At 54.2% G+C, this 19,825-nt stretch overlaps 1 protein-coding gene across 4 annotated transcripts; it reads left to right on the top strand.

Annotated features, from left to right (window-relative positions):
• On the top strand, nucleotides 1–16,850 carry STK11IP (serine/threonine kinase 11 interacting protein). 4 transcript variants are annotated; one of them, XM_058703655.1, is made up of 27 exons: nucleotides 1–153; nucleotides 280–625; nucleotides 1,138–1,223; nucleotides 1,420–1,496; nucleotides 3,949–4,154; nucleotides 4,353–4,427; nucleotides 4,724–4,819; nucleotides 5,202–5,309; nucleotides 5,427–5,498; nucleotides 6,580–6,706; nucleotides 6,940–7,043; nucleotides 7,178–7,273; nucleotides 7,509–7,550; nucleotides 7,726–7,866; nucleotides 8,065–8,149; nucleotides 8,722–9,060; nucleotides 9,466–9,671; nucleotides 10,347–10,463; nucleotides 10,565–10,742; nucleotides 12,520–12,750; nucleotides 12,864–12,967; nucleotides 13,928–14,025; nucleotides 14,119–14,297; nucleotides 14,519–14,600; nucleotides 14,815–14,885; nucleotides 15,429–15,676; nucleotides 16,442–16,850. In XM_058703655.1, exons 2-27 carry the CDS (start codon nucleotides 500–502, stop codon nucleotides 16,589–16,591), a joined length of 3,444 nt encoding a protein of 1,147 aa, XP_058559638.1. In that variant the 5' UTR covers nucleotides 1–153; nucleotides 280–499; the 3' UTR covers nucleotides 16,592–16,850. The 4 variants fall into 4 exon arrangements, with proteins under 4 accessions (XP_058559638.1, XP_058559647.1, XP_058559662.1 ...); XM_058703664.1 differs by lacking the exon at nucleotides 7,178–7,273; XM_058703679.1 differs by lacking the exons at nucleotides 1–153; nucleotides 1,420–1,496 and having other exon boundaries at nucleotides 527–625.
• The last annotated feature ends 2,975 nt before the right edge of the window (nucleotides 16,851–19,825 follow it).

Genomic DNA, 19,825 nt, shown 5'->3' with positions numbered 1-19,825 from the left:
CCCAAGCAGGCTCTTCCGTGGCGTCAGCGCAGAGCCCCACGCAGGGCTCCATCTCACGAACCTTGAGATCGTGACTTGAGCAGAGATCCAGTCCCCGGCTTAACCAACTGAGTCGCCCAGGCAACGGGAGGTCCTCTTTTGACCAGGAGCAAGGTGAAAGCTCTAATGGAAACTTGGAACCAGGAAAATTCGGCAGTCTTGACAAAATTGGTTACTAATTGAAAGACCTTTGCAGGTAACGGAGCCTCTGTGAACCTGTTTTTTTTTTTTTCTTCAAAGCTGGCCTAACAATTTTTATTCACGTGTTACGAGACGGAACGCGGTAAAAACAAGAGACCTGATACACGTGGAGCATTACCAATCTCAGTATAAGAGTCTGACATTGCTGAAGGAAAAAAGGACAGAGTTTGGAGGCACGTTAAGGAAAAACCGTCAAGGGGCACTCCAGAAGTGGCAAATTTGCCAGCTCCCGCTTTCGGCAGATACCAAAAAAACTCCTATGGCGGACTCGCTCTCCTTTAATTGGAAAACAAGTGTTCGCTTTGGCCGAGTCCTTTCCTCACTAAGAGAAAATTCTGTTTCTCAAAACTTTGATTCCTCGCCCAGTCTGCAAACAACGAGTCAGGTTTGCTTTCCTCACAGGGGCCGCGGCAAGCCGAGTGGAAGTCCCTTGCCGAGCGGAGCCCACGAGTGAGGCGGGGGTGGCGGTGGCGGTGGCGGCTTCCCTTCGGGCGGGGGGGGGGGGGGGGGGGTGCCGGGCCCAGCAAGTCGGAGGCCGAGGGACCGCCCCGTCCGCACCCAGACCCCACCGCCTCCAGCCGACACGTCTGCACGACTTAGGGCGTGGTTTCCGGCAGCGCAGGCAAGCTTTCCGGTTGTCCCGCTTCCCCGCCTTCCTTCCGGGGCGGGACTTCCCGTCCATTATTGATAGGCGCCGGGCTGCAGAGTTGGTGGAAGGAGCACACAGGAGGTCAGTTTGGGTGGCTAGGTCTTATGCCCCTCGAAAGAGTACCCGGCAGGATGCTCTTCCTCGCTCTCTCTCTTACTTTTTTTCCCTGCGAGGTCTCGGCTTGCTCGGACGTCCTAGGCTTTTTGTACTACCACCCACCTGAGGCTCTTCCGCTTCCTCTTTCTCAGGCTCCGCCCCCAGCGTCCCGTGGCCATGACGACCGCCCAGCGGGACGCCCTGGTGTGGAAGCTCGCCGGGCTGTTGCGGGAGTCTGGTGAGTGGATACTTGGTTGATCTGGGGGCTGGGGCAGGGTGGGGGTGCACCCTGCCTTACAGAGACACTCCCCCTAGGAGTCATAGAATTACAGCTGTTTAAGGTCACGAGGGTTCGAGCGTCAGTTCATTTTTTTTTACTTCTCTGGGGTTTTTTCTCTGGTGCCATTGCTTACAATGTCCTTTGTGTTTGACAGTTCAAACCTTAGCCATCCTTCGAGGTCCAACTCCAGTACCACTTCCTCCATGCGTTCTCTGATACTCTCAGAGGAAGGTGATCATTACTTGGCTGTAAGGCTCTGGAGACCAGGGACTAGTATAATCATTGCTGTGTGGCAAGACCCTTAGTATAGTTAAAAGCACGAGGTTTGTTGGAGTCAGATTCACTTGGGTTGGAATCCCAACCCTCTTTCAAACGTGGCGAAGTTAAGTTTTCTGAGCTTCAGTTTTCCTCACCAGCAAAATGGCATAATGATTGTACTTAACTCAAAAAGTTGTCGACGGGATTAATTTTAATTCATGTAAAGCACTTAGGACAGTGTTTGCATAATATGTAAGGGCTCAAAACTGGTAGCTGTTTTTACTAGAGTTTCTTCTTTCAGGACTTGGGCATGGTGGAGCCACACTGGTTGTTCAGTATGTGGTTGACATTAGTTGTGGTACAACAAGCCTTGGCTTTGAGATCAGACAGAAGTACCAACTTCCTACCACCTATATATCTCAGTTGATATTCTTTTCTAAGCTCTCATTTTCATATCTGAAAGAGGTGGTCAGTAGTGCTTCTCTTTAGGAGATTTTAAAGAAGTTTAAATGAGGTAACAAAGTTGTCTGTTACATACTACCCAATTCATGTTAGCTGCCTTCTAGCACTCTGTACTCCCATTGATGGTATCTGTGGAATCTCTGTTTGTAGCAGTTTCAGTTTCTGGCTTGTTTTATTAACTGTGTATGTATTTTATCTCTTGTAGACTGGGGGGCTCTTTGAGGGTGGGAAGAGTCTTTGAACCCTGTCTGCATCTATCCTTAGTGTCAAGTACATAGACCATATTTCAAGTAAGGTTACAGGATTTATTGGTTTGTTCAGACAAATCTGACCTGGTGCTCCAGGGGTTAGGCATGATGGTGTGTGTGTGTGTGTGTGTGTGTGTGTGTGTGTGTGTGTGTATGTGTATGTAGGTATGTATTGCTATAAAGCGGTAGCTAGAGAGAGATATTTATGGTGATGGAATAGTTTTGTATTTTCATGGTGATGTTGGCTATAGGAATCCACACCAATGACAGTGGCATAGAACTATAGGATGTACATATATACATCGTCAGTTTCCTGTCTTTGATCTCTTACCACATTTACATAGAATGTAACCATTGGTGGAAACTGGGTGAAGGGTATAGAGTACCTGTCTGTAAGATTTTTGCAACATCCTTTGACTCTATCCTTGTTTTTATTTAAAATATTTGTTTATTTTTATTTTTTATTTTTTTCAACGTTTTTTTTTAATTTATTTTTGGGACAGAGGGAGACACAGAATCGGAAACAGGCTCCAGGCTCCGAGCCATCAGCCCAGAGCCTGACGCGGGGCTCGAACTCACGGACCGCGAGATCGTGACCTGGCTGAAGTCGGACACTTAACCGACTGCGCCACCCAGGCGCCCCAAATATTTGTTTATTTTTGAGAGAGAAAGAGGGAGAGCATTTGTGTGCAAATAGGGGAGGAACAGAGAGAGAGAGAGAGAGAGAGAGAGAGAGACAGAATCCCAAGCAGGCTTCGTGCTGCCAGGGCAGAGCCTGACCCAGGGCTTGAACTCACGAACTGTGAGATCATGACCTGAGGCGAAATTAAGAGTTGGACACTTAACCGACTGAGCCACCTAGGCACCCCTATATCTTGGTTTTAAAAAAAAAAAGTAAAAAAAATATTTCTCTGTGCCTACCTCATAGCTATACTTTTTTAGGTGCAGTGACGGGTACCAAGGTGATCAAAAGATGCCCTCAAGGATGACAGTCTCGTTAGAGCAGTTTTAGCATAGAGATCAAGAATAGTACCAATGCTATAATGAGCGGTTATTCTTTTTATGACGTGCATTTTAGGATTGTTTGAAAGTTTCTGCAAGTGTGCCTATCTTTCAATCAGAAAAAGAAGTAAAGATGAAACCAACACCTGGGGCACCCGGCTGGTTCAGCGGTGGAGCATGTGACTCTTGATCTTGGGGTCATGGGCTTGAGCCCCATGTTGGATGTAGAGTTTACTTAAAAAAAAAAAAAAAGATGAGACACATTACCAGCTTTTATGTAAAATGAATGATTATGGTCTAAAAGTACAGCAGTGTGACACAGTGAGAAAGAAGCCTGCCTGGAGGAGGTAGGTCTCAAGCTGAGCAGAGTGGAAGGGAATATCAGAAAACGAGGAAGCTGTGAACCACGCTGACTGTATTCCCAGCATCGTGAGTAGGCCAGACTCTCTTGAGCAGATGGTGAAAGAAAATTTGGAAAAGTCGGTTGGATGTAGTGACACGATTTCATATTTCAGGCTGAAGAGTTAGGACTTTTGGGGAAGATAGAGGGGAGCCATTGAAGACTTTTGGGCGGGGGAGGAGATAGTATGATCCTGGCAGTGGAAGATTACAGTGTGGATTGGACTGGGTGTATCCTGGGGTCGCAGAGTCTTAGGATAAAGGGAAAGACCCTTTTGTTATGTTCTCCTTCCTGTCCGCCCCTTTCCCTGCAGGTGATGTGGTCTTGTCTGGCCGTAGCACTCTGAGCCTGTTGACTGGCACCCTGCAGCAGCTGAGCCACGTATTTGAGCTGCACCTGGGACCATGGGGCCCTGGCCAGACAGGCTTTGTGGCTCTGCCCTCTCATCCCGCCGACTCCCCTGTCATCCTCCAGCTTCAGTTCCTCTTCGATGTGCTGCAGAAAACTCTTTCACTCAAGGTCCTGGGGTGGGAATTGGGTAGGATGTACACAGGGCCCAAGAGCTGGGGGTGGGTACATGGGTGCAAGAAGTCTGCAGGGCCCAGATCGAGGAGATGTGAGAGCTGTGGGTGGCTGTGCTGAGGAGGAGAGGTTAAGGAAAGGGAGATGTGCTGGCCTCAGTGACATGAGTGGTTTTTTCGTTTTGTTTTGTTTTAGCTGGTACATGTCCCTGGTTCTGGCCTCCCAGGGCCCATCAAGATTTTTCCCTTCAAGTCCCTTCGGCATCTGGAGGTATGGAGTGTTGGATGCTGGCACACAAAACCCAGCTTGGGACAACCTTTTGGGAATGGAGAAAGAGAGACGGCCTCTTTTGCCGGGGGTGGGGGGGGGGTGGGGACAGGGGGGCAGGCCTGAGTGTGCCCATTGCTCTGTGGCAGTGTGACATCTGTCTCGTGTAACGGTTCCCTGAGTCATAGTTGGCCTTGTCGACTTTTCCCTCCCTGTAAAAGGAGGGAAAGTGAGGTGAAGCATCTGCCTTTTGTGAAGTTTTGTCTCCCTCCTTCCCGCCCTCCTTTTCTCCACCGCAGCTCCGAGGTGTCCCCATCCATTGCCTTCGTGGCCTCTGTGGCATCTACTCCCAGCTAGAGACCCTGATTTGCAGCAGGAGCATCCAGGCATTAGAGGTAAGGAGAATGAAGGCTGGGCCCAGATGCCCTGTTCTGAGGGACATAGAGGACCAAGCTCTGACATTCCCTCTTTTTTGCAGCCTTCCCTGCCTCCTGCTTCCCTCTGGACAGTGTCCTTGCCCCTTTTGCTCTGCTCCCAGAGCACTATGTATCTGTTTATATGTTTATGGCCACACCTACCCTCTTGTATTCAATATTCCCATGTTTGTCTCCCCATTCTCCCCACAATGAACTCCTGGGGGCAGGGCCCTGGGCTTTCTTTCAGTCTGCCTCTGCAGACCGACTTTAGTATATAAAGAACGAATGAATGGCTGGGAGACAGCGTGGCCTTGCATTGGGGAGGAGGGGACAGTGGTGGTAATGGAGCACCCTGTCTCAGGAGCTCCTCTCAGCCTGCGGTGGTGACCTCTGCTCTGCCCTGCCTTGGCTGGCTCTACTCTCTGCCAACTTCAGCTACAACGCACTGACTTCTTTAGACAGCTCCCTGGTGAGTGCCTGAGAGGGAAGGGAATTCGGGGAAGGACAGGGACAGGCCCTTAGGGAGGAGGGCCAGCTGGTTGCATGGAGGTGTCTGATTCTCTGCTGCTTTTCCCATGCCCCCCAGCGTCTCTTGTCAGCTCTGCGCTTCCTGAATCTGAGCCACAATCAAGTGCAGGACTGTGAGGGCTTCCTGATGGTGAGTATGGGCAGGCTGGTTGGGGCTGGCACCACATGGGTCTCTGATTCTGCTCTGACCCTCTCTCCTGGACCTGCTTTTGCTCCCACCTTCGTCTTGTCCCCCGCCTTCCCCCAGGTGGGGCTGCATCCTGGAGGCAGTACTGTTTGAGAACTCAGGCTCTAGCATAAGACAGGCCAGCACTCAAATCTCAGCTCCTAATCCTTGTGTGATTTGGGACAAACTAACCTCTGAGTTTCTTCACCCATCAAGCAGAAGTCATAGGAGTACCTGCTTGTGTAGTATTACCGTGGGTGCGAAGGTTGTGGGATGTTGGTCAGCCTATGCCTAGTTCAGAAAAGATGGCTTCGGGAAGATGGTGAAGAGCCTTCTCCCGCATCTCATAGTCAGGGGTAGCCAAAGTCAGACACTAGTTAATGTGGTGAGAACAGACTGTAATCCGTAACGCACCATTGGAGTAGTAATAAGCTATCGTGGAATGTAATCAGCAGTAAAACTATTTTAATTGGTAGTAAACTTCAGCGTGAACTGAATTCCAATTCAGTTTGTGCAGAGATTACTGGGACCTTTAAAGGGAGAGTGAGGGAATGGGGCCGGGGAAGACAGGGGCTTGAGCAGATTGTCTCCAGTTAGTTTACTCAGATCAAGAAAGTAGAAATGTACAGAAAGCAGGAAGGGGGCATTGGTCCATATGAAACCCATCTGGGTCTGGGTTTGCTAACCAGTGCTTGCCAGAGTTAACTTCCTACCTTCCCACAGAGGCTGGGACACAGGGGCTGTATCTTCAGGCATTGGCTGCAACAAACTAAATTCTCCTGGCAGCCTGGAGTTTCTCTAGGACGGAATGGAAGGGGGTTGGAGTTGTCTTCCCAACGATGTGACCTTGAGCTATTAGGAACTATGCCAGTGTTTGTCCAAGTCTGTTAACGTGGTGCGGGGAGGGAGGGTGGAGGACTGGATGAATCATTTGTGCTGAGAGTACGCAGTCTTTATAGGCCAAGGTTGAGGCCTGCTTGAAGGCTCAGAGGAGCCCGGCTAGAGTCTGGTCAAGGAGAGAATCTTTGTCACCAACCCCTCTCAGGACTTGTCTGAGCTCTGCCATCTGGACATCTCCTATAACCACCTGCATATGGTGCCAAGAATAGGACCCTCAGGGGCCGCTCTGGGGACCCTGATACTGCGAGGCAATGAGCTCCGGAGCCTGCAGGGTGAGTGGGAGTTTGGGGAGGGAAGTGGGGGGCCAGAGAGTAGGCGGGGGCACACAGGGTTTTAGGGGCAATGTGAGACTGAGAGTGGTCCGGGAACCGCATGCCTCCAGGGCCTCATGTGGGTCTACGGGTAGGTCTGAGATGCCCAGGCTGGTCTTTCCGCTGCATGTCCCCCAGCACCCTGCCCCCTGAACTCACCCACCTGTCCTTCCTCCCTTCTCATCTCTACCCAGGCCTGGAGCGGCTGAGGAACCTGCGGCACCTGGATGTGGCGTACAACCTGCTAGAAGGACACAGGGAGCTGTCCCCGTTGTGGCTACTGGCTGAGCTCCGCAAGGTGAGTCTTGAGCGTTTCCGGGACTTGGGAGCCAGCTGTGCGCCTCTCCCTCCCTCCTGGGCTGATTTGGTGAGTGCCCTTCCTCACTCAGGGAGGCCTGAGGCCCATCTCAGTCTCCCCTTCCTGCTCTTCAGCTCTACCTGGAGGGGAACCCTTTGTGGTTCCACCCTGCGCATCGGGCGGTCACTGCCCAGTACTTGTCACCCCGTGTCAGGGATGCTGCAGCCGGCGTGAGTAATCTTCTCACATCCTCTCTGCTGTCCCTTTCTTGCCTGGTCCTGCCCTCGCCCCCTTGTGCCTCTTTCCACCCCATCCCTGGGTGAGGGGCCATAGCCCCGGACTCCCTGCTTGTTACGCTGTTGCCCCTCGCTGAGCCTAGTGGTCCCTGGGCTGAAGGGTTTCCCTGCGTGGGCAGGCAGGAACTCTACCACCAACACGACCCCCTCCTCTTTTGTCTTTGCTCAGTTCCTTCTCGATGGGAAAGTCTTGTCACTGACTGACTTTCAGGTTAGTATGCTGGGAGCTCTGGGAATAGGATTGGTTTGGGAGGACATGAAAGGGGTCCCAGGGTAGGGGTCTTTCTGGGAAGCTGCAAAGTAGGGCCTGTCCTCTGGCTAGCCTGGCAGGGCAGAGGTGTACCTCTGGCTCCAACCTTTCTGTCCTTCCTGTTGTCACACCCCAGCTCTCCACATCCTCCAGCTCCATGGCTCCACCTGTGCTCTGGCCAGCAGGGAGTACTGTTGAAACCTCAGGTGGCCCTGACTTGAGCGACAGCATCTCCTCTGGGGGCGTTGTGGCCCAGCCCCCACATCGTAAGGTTAAGGTAAACGGTGTCCTAGGCTGCCTTGTGCTGGGGTTGAGTCCCTTTAATGGGTGCTCTGGTTTATCGATGGGCTGAAAATAGTAAGGCCTCGTCCTTGGTTGTGAGTGGGGCTTTCTGGGTAGGTTGGGTGGGTGGCCATGGATGGCAGGGTGGGAGGCCCTGGCTTTCATAGAGCATGGGCCCTCTGTCCACCTTCAGAGCCGAGTCCGTGTGAGGCGAGCAAGTATCTCAGAACCCAGTGATACAGACCCAGAGCCCCGTACTCTGGACCCCTCCCCGGCTGGTAAGTCCGCCATGCTCCCAGCTGCCCTTGCCCAGTCCTGTCTTCAGTGTCCTGTCCCAGTCTTCTCTGTAGAAGGATTCTGTCTGTGGTGGAGCACAGCATTATAGAGGGCCTCGTAGGCTTTCCTCCTTCTTTCTAATTTAGGGAAAGGAGAAGAGACACTCCTGGGCAGCATTTTCCAAGGTGTTTTTCAAGGAATGTGAATTTTGTAGGCTGTCGAAAGGTCACTTGATGACTAGATTCCGTGGGAACTTCTGGGCTAACCAAAGTCAAATAGACGTCCTCCTTCTAGGACGTCTCAGGACCTCCAGGGTGCCCCCTTGTATCTCGAATCTCCCAAACAGTGGATGTTGTGTGGTTCCGAATTGCACACGACCACAGGTGTTCTACAGAACACGCTTCAGGACACGCTGCTGAGGGGAAGCCTTTAGTTTCCCCCTGATGCCCAGCCCCTATTAACATTACACACCCGTTTACTTCACTGTGAGGAAGAGTTGCAGAAGAGTTCGGGCTCGGCGCAGGTTGTGGTGGGGGCGTGGGCTCGCTCAGTGGTGCTCTCCCCACCGGCCCAGGGCAGTTTGTGCAGCAGCATCGGGAACTTGAACTCATGAACAGCTTCCGGGAACGGTTTGGCTGTGACTGGCTACAGTATAGGAATCACCTGGAGACCTCTGGGACCCCGGTTCTGGCTGCCTCCCAGACCCCTGCCCTCAGCACTCTGTGCCCAGACACCCTGAGCCCAGGGTCCGTGCCTGGGCCTCCCTGCCCAGAGAAGGAATCACCGCAGGAAATGGCAGAGGAGGTCAGGCTACGGCCGGAGCCCCGGGAAGAAGAGGTGGTGGAGGAGCTGGTGAAGGAGGAAGAAGGAAAGGAGGAAGACGAGGAGGAGCAGGAGCAGAATGAAGTGGAGGGTGAGTTGTGGGCGCTCAGTGCCCGTCAGGGAGACGGGGCCCGGTGCTGGTGGCGTATCTGGGAGAGTTAGGAAAACCCAGACTGGGGATAGCTCACCCCTGCAGTCTTTCTTCATGTTTATTTTTGAGAGAGAAACAGAGGGCGAATGGGAGCAGGGCAGAGAGAGAAGGAGACCCAGAATCGGAAGCAGGCTCCAGGCTCCAAGCTGTCAGCACAGAGCCCAATGTGGGGCTCGAACCCACGGACTGTGAGACCATGACCTGAGCCGAAGTCGGACGCTCAACCGACTGAGCCATCCAGGCGCCCCTGGCTTTCCCCTCTTGGATGGAAGGCCACCCCTTGGGAGGGCAGAGTCAGGGATACCTCTCTCTTCTTATGGGGCTGCTCCCCTGATCTCTCCTCAGCGGAACTGTGTCGCCCCATGTTGGTGTGTCCCCTGGAGGGGCCTGAGGGCGTGCGGGGCAGGGAATGCTTTCTCCGGGTCACTTCTGGCCACCTGTTTGAGGTGGAACTCCAAGCGGCCCGGACCCTGGCACGGCTGGAGCTTCAGAGTCTAGAGGCGGCTGAGGTGGAGCCCGAGCCTCGGACCAGGAGAGAAGCGGTGCTCGAGGTGAGCGGTGGTGTTAGGGGTCCTGGAAGAGGGGCTGGGCTTTTTGCAGGAGCCGACTCGGACAGCATGGCTGTTGGGTGCCAAGCACCGGACTGTGAGTTTCCCACAGTCTCTTGTTGGCTCTTGGAGCAGAAGAGGGAAGCTGCGGGGGCAAAGGCATGGCCCCAGGCAGCCTGGGAGGCTGGGCTGCTGAGCTGGAGCGTGGATGGCAGCAGGAGCATTTTCATGACATCCAGAGCTACTGTTGTCTGCCATGCTGTCAGTATAACCGGAATCCCTCTGGTCCACTCTCTACTCTCTCTTCCTTTTTCTTTTTTCTTTTCTTTTCTTTTCTCTTTTCTTTTTTCTTTTCTCTTTTCTCTTTTCTCTTTTCTTTTTCTTTTCTCTTTTCTTTTCCTTTTCTTCTTTCTTTTCTTTCTTTCTTTTTTAACGTTTTTATTATTTGTTTTTGAAAGAGACAGAGACAGAGTGTGACTGGGGGAGGGGCAGAGAGAGGGAGACATGGAACCTGAAGCAGGCTCCAGGCTCTGAGCTGTCAGCACAGAACCTGCTGTAGGGCTCGAACCCACAAACCATGAAATCATGACCTAAGCCAAAGTCGGACGCTTAACCGACTGAGCCACCCAGGCGCCCCTTCTCTACTCTTTTCTACCCAGTCCCCCTCTTTGTGTGCAGGGCTCAGATCCGCTCCCCAGGGCCCCTGTCCTTGTTCTGCGTTTCTCCTATATTTGCCCTGACCGGCAGCTGCGTCGATATGTGGTGCTGGAGCCCGATGCCCATGCAGCTATCCAGGTAATGGGGCCCGGAGCGAGGCCCAGGAGGCTGGGGAAGGATTGGGAGGTCAAGGGCCAGGGTCCATTGCTCACAGCTGTTTCTGGCCAACCCTGTATCAGGAGCTGCTTGCCGTGTTGACCCAAGCAGCCACCACGGCTCAGTGTCAGCTTGGGGAAGCAAGAGACCCGCTGAGGGGCAGACTCCAGTGTCTACGTTGTGGCCATGAGCTCAAGCCAGAGGAGCCCAGGTTGGGATTAGACAGTGAGGAAGGCTGGAGGCCTCTGTTCCAAGAGACAGGTACGGGCCCTGCCCTTGGCCTTCCTGCCCACACCTCTCCCACCATTTCAGAGACAGTGGCTTTGAGGGAGGGAGTGTGGAGGGGGAACCCCAGGGAAGGGAAGGAATTGGGACCAGCTTTTCTGCCTGGAGGAAAATAGACTCATCTGTCTGATACATTTATCAAAAAAAAAAAAAAAAAAAAAAAAAAAAAGAAAAAGGAAGAAAGAAAAGGAGCAAAAAGAAATTATATTCTTTCTTTTTGAAAGTCAGGAAATACAATCTCTGAAACTATTTAAACGTACTCATTATTTTTTCATAACTTGAAGGCTCTTTCCACTTTTTCTGGCTAATATTTAGAAACTGCATAAAAGCTCCTGAGTTCTCACTGCAGTATTGGGTGTAGTGCTGTCCTCTGAGTGTGTTTGGCTGTTGAGTAAGATGCTGTGGGAGTTGGCTGAGATTGTCCTTCCTTGGAAGGACTGACCTTGGAAGCTACTTCATATTGAGTGGTGCCTCATGGCATCTTTTCACACTGTGTTCTTTAAAGGGAGAGATTTTTTCCACTGTAGATCAGTCAAAAAGCTATGTCTTTGAAGACATTAAAGAAGAAAGAAATATTCTTGATAACGTCTGTGTTGAAACGTATGACTTTTAGTAGCCACTTTTTTCTTCTTGGCAGCGGCTAGAGCAGAGGTTTAAAGTTTATTGAGAAAATAGACCCCTTTCCACGCTCCTCTCTAAACCTCCCTCCCCAGAGGCCCAGAAGTACAATGTATACATACAGTGGAAAGAGCCCCATCCCCTCTAAGACCTTTCTGTGCTCCACAGGGTCACGTGGCCCCTGGGGTCCCTTCAGTGGATCATTATTATTGAACGTTCCTGTGTGTTACGTCTTCTTTTTATTTGAGCCTTGGTTACCTCATCTGAACAAAGAAGGGAGTGAACTTGTCCTCTGTACTGTTAGGGGATTTAAATGTGACAGAAAGACGCCAGGCACAGTGTCTTGCACAAAGCATAGGTCCCCGTAAATGGTAGCTACCACCGCTAGCCTCAGCTCCATGGTCTCAGTCCAGGTACGTTCAGCTATTAGATCGTTGCTTTCCTCATTTGCAAAATGGGGTCGGGAGAGTTTTGATTCTGTCGTCAAAAGTTCTAGCGTATGCCTAGCATGCTATAGCTGCTCAAGGAATGTTTTTTCTCTTGCTGCCGATACCTGACCTGGGTTCTTTACCTGGTCCGTTCACCCATCCTGACAACTCTGTGAGATAGGCACTGTCATCACCCTCTGTTACTGAAGAGGAACCGGGCTCAGGGAGCTTAGGTGACTTGTCATAATTGCCTAGATGACAGCCGTTAAGTGACAGAGTCTGGAATTGGACCCATACCTGGCACCCTGCCTTCCTGATCTGTTGATTTGGAGCTTTCAGACGTGGCTGGTGGAGCATCAGAGCACATGACCAGCCTGAGGCTGGGGGAGGGGACCAGAGCAGGGCCTGGCTGAGTTTGGTCCTCTCTGAGAAGGCCTCAAATCAGAAGGTGGGGTCCATTTTGAGGAGGTTGCAGGCCATGGGTCTGGGTTTGCTGCTCCCTCACCGGGATGGAGGGTGGTTAACAGGCCTGCAGAGGGAGTGGGGAGAGGGGCGTTGGGAATGGTAGGAGTGTATGAAGCTGGAGATGTCGGCCAGGGGGAGTCCAAGAGGGGGTGGGGAACATTATGAGCATGGTAGGGGATTGTGACACTGTGGGGCGGGGGGGGGGGGGGGTTCACAGGGACTGTGCCCATCCTTCCTTCCAGAATCTCCTGCTGTATGTCCAAACTGTGGTAGCGATCATGTGGTTCTCCTGGCTCTGTCCCTGGGAACCACCAACAGGGAGCACAGGGAGGGAGAGCAATCGCCAGCTCCCTTGCAGTCCACCAGCACTGTCTGTGACCCTTCTGACCACAGTGACCACAGCGACAGGGCCGACCCGGTCCCGTCTCAGGCACCAGGCTCCCGAGATCACCACAGTTGGAGCCTCAGTCCCCGTGAGTAGAGGTGAAACGAGACAGGGGTGGTGTTTGCGGGAGGCAGGAGGTCCTGCCGGGGAGGCGGGATGGCGCTGTGGCAGCCAAGGCTGACGGCCCACTGCTGCCCCCAGCCCCTGAGCGCCACGGCCTCCGCTCCGTGGACCACCGACTCCGGCTCTTCCTGGATGTCGAGGTGTTCACCGATGCCCAGGAGGAGTTCCAGTGCTGCACCAAGGTCTGCGCCAGCCCGGCACTGCCCCGCGCCTCTCACTGACCAGAGTGCCCACTCGCTGCCAGCGCAGCAGATCGTGTCAGGGCAGTGGTTCTGGAAGCACCGGGTCCGGTTCCCGGTTTCAACTCCAGCGGTCACGTGCAGCGTGGCTGTGATATCGGAGTCTCAGTTGTCACCGCTCTGCAACGGGGGTAGCAGGGCCTGCCTTACAGAGCGTGGTGGCGTCAGTGAGGGCCCGCGTCACAGCTGCCTAGCACAGCACCTGGCGCCTGAGGGGGACCTCCTGTTGCTGTTGTAGATCTACGATGTCACTGGTTCTGTGAGCATCTAGCATGTGCAGGACACTAAGGGTCTAGGGTAAATCGGTGTCGCCAGCCGTCTTACGTTGTGTGAGAGACCCGATGGTCTGGAAAGGGCTGGGATCGGGCTGAGTGAGGGAGCCTCTCTTTGGGGAGCCGATCTAAGGTGTAATCCGGGTCTTGAAAAAGGAGTTACAGAGTAGGAGGTGAGGATCTGGGGGGAGGAAGCAGCACGTAGGTGGGGGCCTGAGAGAGGAGCTAGTGCGTGGGGAAGACTGCTGTTGGGGCAGCAGGAGGAGGGGGCGGGAGGGGGCGGGTGTCTTGAGAAGAGTCTGAAGAGGGAGGCAGGGGTCAGTTGAGGGGCAGCCTCAAGTGCCCGCCAAGGGGATTGGACCCGATCCCAAGGGCCGCAGGAGCCCTGAGGCAGGGGAGTGGCAGTCTAGTTTGCTTTAGGACAGTCCGGTGGAGTGTGGAAGGTGGGCCAGAGCGGGCACGGTGCCAGGCAGGGAAACCCGCTGAGCCCAGCTGAGGGTCAGGGTGCAGGGGGGTGGGGCCAGGGTGCGTGAGCACCGGGGGGAGGGTTGAGCACAGCGAACCTGTTCTCAGCCTGGCAGCCTCCTCCCTGGTCCTCCCTTGCTTCTCATTAATTTTCCCTGCTCCTCAGGTGCCCGTCGTGTTGGCAGACCACCCTGGGGAGTTTGTGTGTCTTGTGGTGGTGTCTGACCACAGGCTTTACGTATTAAAAGTGACAGGGGAGATAAGGTGAGCGAGCGGGGCCGCCAGGGTCAGGGCGGGGCCCCCTTGGGTCTCACGCCACTCACTCTTCGCCACCGCTTTGGCCCTGCCTCTCCTCAGCGGGCCTCCGGCTAGCTGGCTACAGCCAACCCTGGCCGTCCCCCTGCACGACCTGAGTGGCCTCGAACTGGGGCTGGCAGGACAGAGTCTGCGGCTGGAGTGGGCTGCTGGGACAGGCAGCTGTGTCCTGCTGCCCCGAGATGCCAGACATTGCCGGGCCTTCCTAGACGAGCTCACCGGTGAGAGAGGGGGGAGAGGGAGAAGGGAGGTGCAGGGAGGGCAGGTGGGGGCTGCCCGTGTCTGGCAGCCGCAGTGGAGACAGACGGGTACTGGGACTCGTCCCTTGTAGAGGTTTCTGAAATCTAGAGATCGTGAGAACGGAAGGTGTTGAGAGGCGGAGAGGGTGGGGTGGAAGAGGTGGGGTCGCTGAGGTTCCCTGTCCCTGGCCGGCTCGGTCCAGATGTCTTGCAGGCTCTGCCTCCTGCCTGGAGGAGCAGTGTCAGCACCACAGAGGAGGAGGTAACCCCGGAGCACCGCCTCTGGTGAGTGGATAGGAGGCTGAGGCCGGGCTCGGTGGCCCATGCGGCCGCTCTTGGAGCACAGGCCCTCTCCACCAGCTCCGGCTGCGGTTAGGCCCTGAGCACCTGGGCCTGACACCTGCCCTCACGCCTGCACCCCCCTGACCCAGCTCTGGTCCCTCCTCCCTGCCCGTCTCAGTATTTTCTGCCCCCCTCGCTGACCACACCTTCTCCCCAGGCCTTTGCTGGAGAGGGGCTCTTCCTCGGAGCCTCCCCTGTTCTTCTACCTTCGGGTGTTCCTGGTCGAAGGTAAGGCTTCGGTACCTCATCTTGTCCAGGCCGCTGGCTACGCACCACCCCCCCTCCCCCCCCCCATGCCTCTCATGCCGTGGTAGCAATTTTCAGCTCCTGGAATCCGGACTTCCTCTCACTCACAGGCACACCCAAATGACAGCCTCAGTCTTCCCGGCCTCTCTGAGGGGGGCCAGGAGGTTTCCTGGGTCCTCAGTTGCTCAGAGACCTTTGCTTCCGGGTATGGGCTTTCTATGAAGTGGAGCCGATTGGCTGGGTCTGCTCCACCTCATCCTGTCAGAGGAGGCGAGTGGATCTTTCTTTCTGAGTGGGGTGGGTGGTGGGGCAGGTTCCCTTTGTCTTGGGCCTCAGGTTTTGGAAGCTAGAGATGCCTGGAGTTTGGAGAAGGGAGGGCCCTGGCCTCCAGGGGCACAGGCTGCCCTCTGACCACCTCAGCAGGGTGTGGTTCACTCCTCTCAAGCGCACTGGGATGCTGCCCCAGGGATCTGGGCTCCTCTGCGGCTTTCCACCCTGGGTCTCGCCCTATCTCTTTCCCTCTAGGCCCTGCAACCTGCCCTGTGTCCCTGTTGATGACTCTGTCCACCCTGTACCTGTTAGAGGAGGACGTTGCAGGGTCCCAGGCAGAGCCTCCTCTTCCAGCACCATCTGGTGAACCTTCTGAGAAGTCCCTGCCCTTGGGGCTGGGCCCTTCTGTGCATGTCAGGGAGCAGTGGCCACTCAGCAGCCTGAGCTCGGTGCTGCTGTATCGCACGGCCCCGGGGGACCTGCGACTGGTCTTCTATGACGAGGTGTGTGTGTGTGTGTGTGTGTGTGTGTGTGTGTGTGTGTGTGTGTGTGTGAGAGAGAGAGAGAGAGAGAGAGAGAGAGAGAGAGAGAGAGATGAGGACAGGGGTGGTAGGCAGTGTGGGAAATGAGTCTAGGAGGGGAAATGAGTCTAGGAGGGCTGGGCATTGGAGGCAGTGTGGATGTGATGGGCAGTCATGCTGGAGGGAGCATGGAGAAGTGGGGTGCAAGGAACTGGGAGGCTCGCTGGGTGTCTGGATTAGCAGCAGGTAGAGGCGGGGGAGACAGCCATGGGAACCCCATGGACCTGGAGCCTGGCTTTGTGTTGCCTGGGAAGCCTTTCATGACGCACCGGCTGCTGCTTGGAGTTCGTGTTCATTTGGGCCCCAGTGCCAGCCATCTGGTTTTCACAGCCTCTGTGGGAGGAGTACTCTCATTAGGCCTATTACAGATGGAGAAACTGAGGCTTGGGGACATTAACTTACTTGCCTGGGTCACAAGTGGTAGATGCAGAAATTGAACTCCAGCCAATTCCTTGGAATTGACTCCAGAACTTATATTCTGAAAAACGGTGGATTAAAAGAACAAGATAGTAAATGTGAAAGCCTTCTGGGGGGCCTCCAGTAAGTGTTGATTGTGTTTTGTTTAAAAAGCTCAAAGTCAGGGTCTCCTACAGGGAGTGACACAGGCTTGGGGAAGGAAAGACGCCTTTGAGTCGAGGGGCGGTGGGTCCTCTGTGAGCCTCACCTCACCGCTACTTTGTCTGCCAGGTGTCCCGGCTGGAGAGTTTTTGGGCACTTCGGGTTGTGTGTCCTGAGCAGCTGACGGCCCTGTTGGCCTGGATCCGGGAGCCCTGGGAGGAGTTGTTTTCCATCGGACTCCGGACTGTGACCCAGGAGGCTCTAGATCTTGACCGGTGAGGCTTCCTTGCCGACCCCGCTTTGGCCTTAGGAGCCACGGCTGCAGACTGTCTCTCCAGACTCTGGCTGTGGACTTCTCCAGCCTTTGGATGCTCAGTGAGGCCCCAGAATGACCCAGGAAAGGGTCATCTCACCCAAGGGAAGGGTGAGAGAAGTTGCCTGGCCTGGTCTGGCCCAAGGGGTCAAGCTAAGTGGTCAGTAGGAACGTGTCTCCTGCACAGTGTCTCAGGTATCAATAAATTGTTTCCATTCCAGAGGCCGTGGAGGTATTGACATGTGTCATTCATGCAGCCTGTCGCTCCTTTCTCTCTTCTAACAGAAACTACCCCACCCATAGCTCTCCCTCAGTGGACAGCGCAAGCAGCCTTGCTTTTTCTGTGAGACCCCATCTCCAACCCCACTCTGCCCTGGCTGATGGGAGCAAGTAGGACCCCTGACTCATGGGCCCCAGTCCTCAGCCAGTAGTGCCTGTTACGGGGCCTGATGTGGAAATCACTGCCTAACGAACAGTCGGGCCAGTTCGATTCTCACTGTCTCGGATTACCGTTGGGAACTAATGAAGCTCTCAGGTCATTGGCAGGAGGTGCCCGATATGAGACGGTGTCTGGGGAGAGGGTGTGTGGAGTTGGGCTGCGGAGGGAGTGGTTGGCATTCTGTGGGTTGCCGCTCCTACCTCTTCTCTGAGCACTTCCTCGCTCAGCCTGGTGGCCTGGCTGGGTTGACCCCGCTCCTTCACCTCTGTCTCTGTAGCCACAGCGATCAGTTCAGGGATGCTCATGTGACTTGGTCTGGTTGCCGGAACGCCCAGGAAAGAGGTACGTTTCCCCCGTGAGGGGTGCTGAGAGGAAGCCTGGAGCTGCTCGCTGTGAGGGGAGAGCTTTCCTGAGAGTGGAACTGCGCAGAGACAGGACAGGGCCGAGAGACGGGGTGGGCAGGACCAAGTCCTGGTGGTGTCTTTGGAGTTCCCGGGTCCAGTCATGCCTGGAAGCAGGTGCCCCTGGAACTTTGGGTTATGTGAACTAAAGGAAATCCCCTCCTTTTTTCTTCTCTTTGTCTCTCTTTTGGCTTAAGCTAGTTTGAAGCAAGTAGCAAGCCATAGAAAGGGTCTTAATTGTGTAAATCCGCACCCTGACTTGAACCAGCCTGACTTGGGACCTGATTTTTGCACCCAGGAATGCGCACAGCGGGAGGAGTGGCACCCACATGTTTGTGCACAGAAGCCCTGGGAGGAGAGCTTGGGGAAGGAGTGTTGAGGGCTTAAGTCAAGCTTCCCTTAAACCCGGAAGGTGGGCTCCAGCTGAGTCTGTTGTGTGGTTTTGGGGTGGCTCTCATCTATGGAGCATTTATATGCCAGGCCCTGAGCCAAGTGCTTAGGGATGGTACCTCCTCACAGGAGTCCTGAAGTGGGTGGCATCTTGTTGAAGGAAATAGGCTTACAGGAGCTAAATGACTTCTTCAACGTCCTATCAGTAAAGGGCGGAGACCTGATGAGGTCCGGACTCGTGGGACTTCAAAGCCTGGGCAGTCAGCAAACCACAGAGCCTCACTGCCTCCCATTCCCTGCCATGGATGGGCCTCTGTGCCCGGTCCCACTCACAGTTCACAGAGAGGGACCACTGCCCACCCTGCCCTGCATAATCCTAGATTCGTGCAGGACAGGTGAGCCAGATGGAGTGTATCTGAAGTTTCTCTTTCCTCCAGGGTGTAGCGAGATGTTAGGTGAAGTATTAATTCATGGGTGATTTTCACCCCTTCTAGCAGAACTGTAGAGAACAGAGATGACGATCCTTAGGTTTTAAGTCAAAGGGCTAAACAGTAAGAAGAGATTTGAGAGCAACCATAAAGGGACGAAGAGCTCTGCAGGGGAGAGAGGGGAGAGTGTTTACAGAAGGGCATTAGGAGCAGTGAAGGAACGATGCCCCGTACCGCTGGGGGCTCACAGGGTGGAGGGGCCCTGTGCCTAGCTCCGTGTTTGGAACTAGGGAAGACAGTGACCAGTCAGATGTTCCCTGTGCCACGAGGACACACAGAGCTGGCCTTTTGGAAGGACATGGCAGGATAGGGCTGGCGACAGTTGCCCAGATTTCTCTCGAATGGAAAGGGGAAGGGGCCCAGAGGATCCTGTGGATTCCCGGAAGTGCGGGAAAGTGCACGGAAAGCGTGCTAGAGAGCTTGGCCGGGTCCTTGGCAGCAGCACAGCCGGAGGGTGGTGTAGGTCCAGCCCCCAGATGGGGATATGACCAAGTTAAATTTGAGTCGCTTGAATTTAAATCACTGATGAGGCTGACTTGACTTGAATGTTAACAGATTAACTTCTCTGTTGGTTGGAAATGGGGGCTCGTTACAAGGATAGGGTTGAGTTGTCAAGAAAACCACATTTTTGCATACCTGAATTTGGAAGACTGCCATGTTTTCTGGAATTTTCATCTGTTATAATTGGAAAAGTCAACATAGAAGGGTGTGGAAGGTGTGGACCTAGAGAGCAGGGGCGTATGGTTTCTTTGTTAGTGGTCTGGGGGTTACTCCTCTCCACTAGAAGGCCTTCGACTTAGGGTTCATGGGGGAGGGATGTGCTCTGGAAACTGGGTCAGGCATCACTGTAAAGCTGCTTTGGGGGAGTCCAAGGTGGGGCCTGGGGTTGGGGTGTGCTGTAGGCTAGAGAAGACTGTGCCCCAGTTCTACCCTTGACCCAGCCAGCCTCTGCGAACCCTGGGGCTCCAGAGGGTGGAGTCGTATGGGAAATAATCAATGCCACTGGAGGCCTGTCACTCAGCCTCAAACCCTGCTCATGAGAGAGCAAAAGTACAAGAGAGAAGCCCCTAGATTCTTTTTTTTTTTTTAATTTTTTTTCCGTCTAATTTATTTTAAAGACAGCAAGAGCATGAGTGGGGGGAAAGGGCACAGGGAGAGAAAGAGAGAGAGAGATTGAGGGCGAGAATCTCAAGCAGGCTCCATGGTCAGCCCTGGAGTCTGACGCAGGGCTCTATCCTGTGACCCCGGGACCATGACCTGAGCTCAAATCAAGAGTTGGACGCTCAACCGAGCCACCCAGGCACCCCGAGAAGCCCCTGAGTTCTGAGGAGGTGAAGGAACTGTGGGGCCCTGGGAGGGAGAAGCCTTTGATCCTGGTTAAGACCCCCTCCTTAATTCTGCCTTTTCTGACCCTCATGTGGGTCAGCATTGTTCCTGTCCTGAAGCATATTTCTTCCTAAGTACACTGAAAGGATGAGTTTA

This window comes from Neofelis nebulosa, chromosome 2, assembly GCF_028018385.1.
Source record: "Neofelis nebulosa isolate mNeoNeb1 chromosome 2, mNeoNeb1.pri, whole genome shotgun sequence".
NCBI classification, from domain to species: Eukaryota; Metazoa; Chordata; class Mammalia; order Carnivora; family Felidae; genus Neofelis; species Neofelis nebulosa.
The sequence above is the reverse complement of the archived record's forward strand: the minus strand, read 5'-3'. Positions and strand labels throughout refer to the sequence as shown.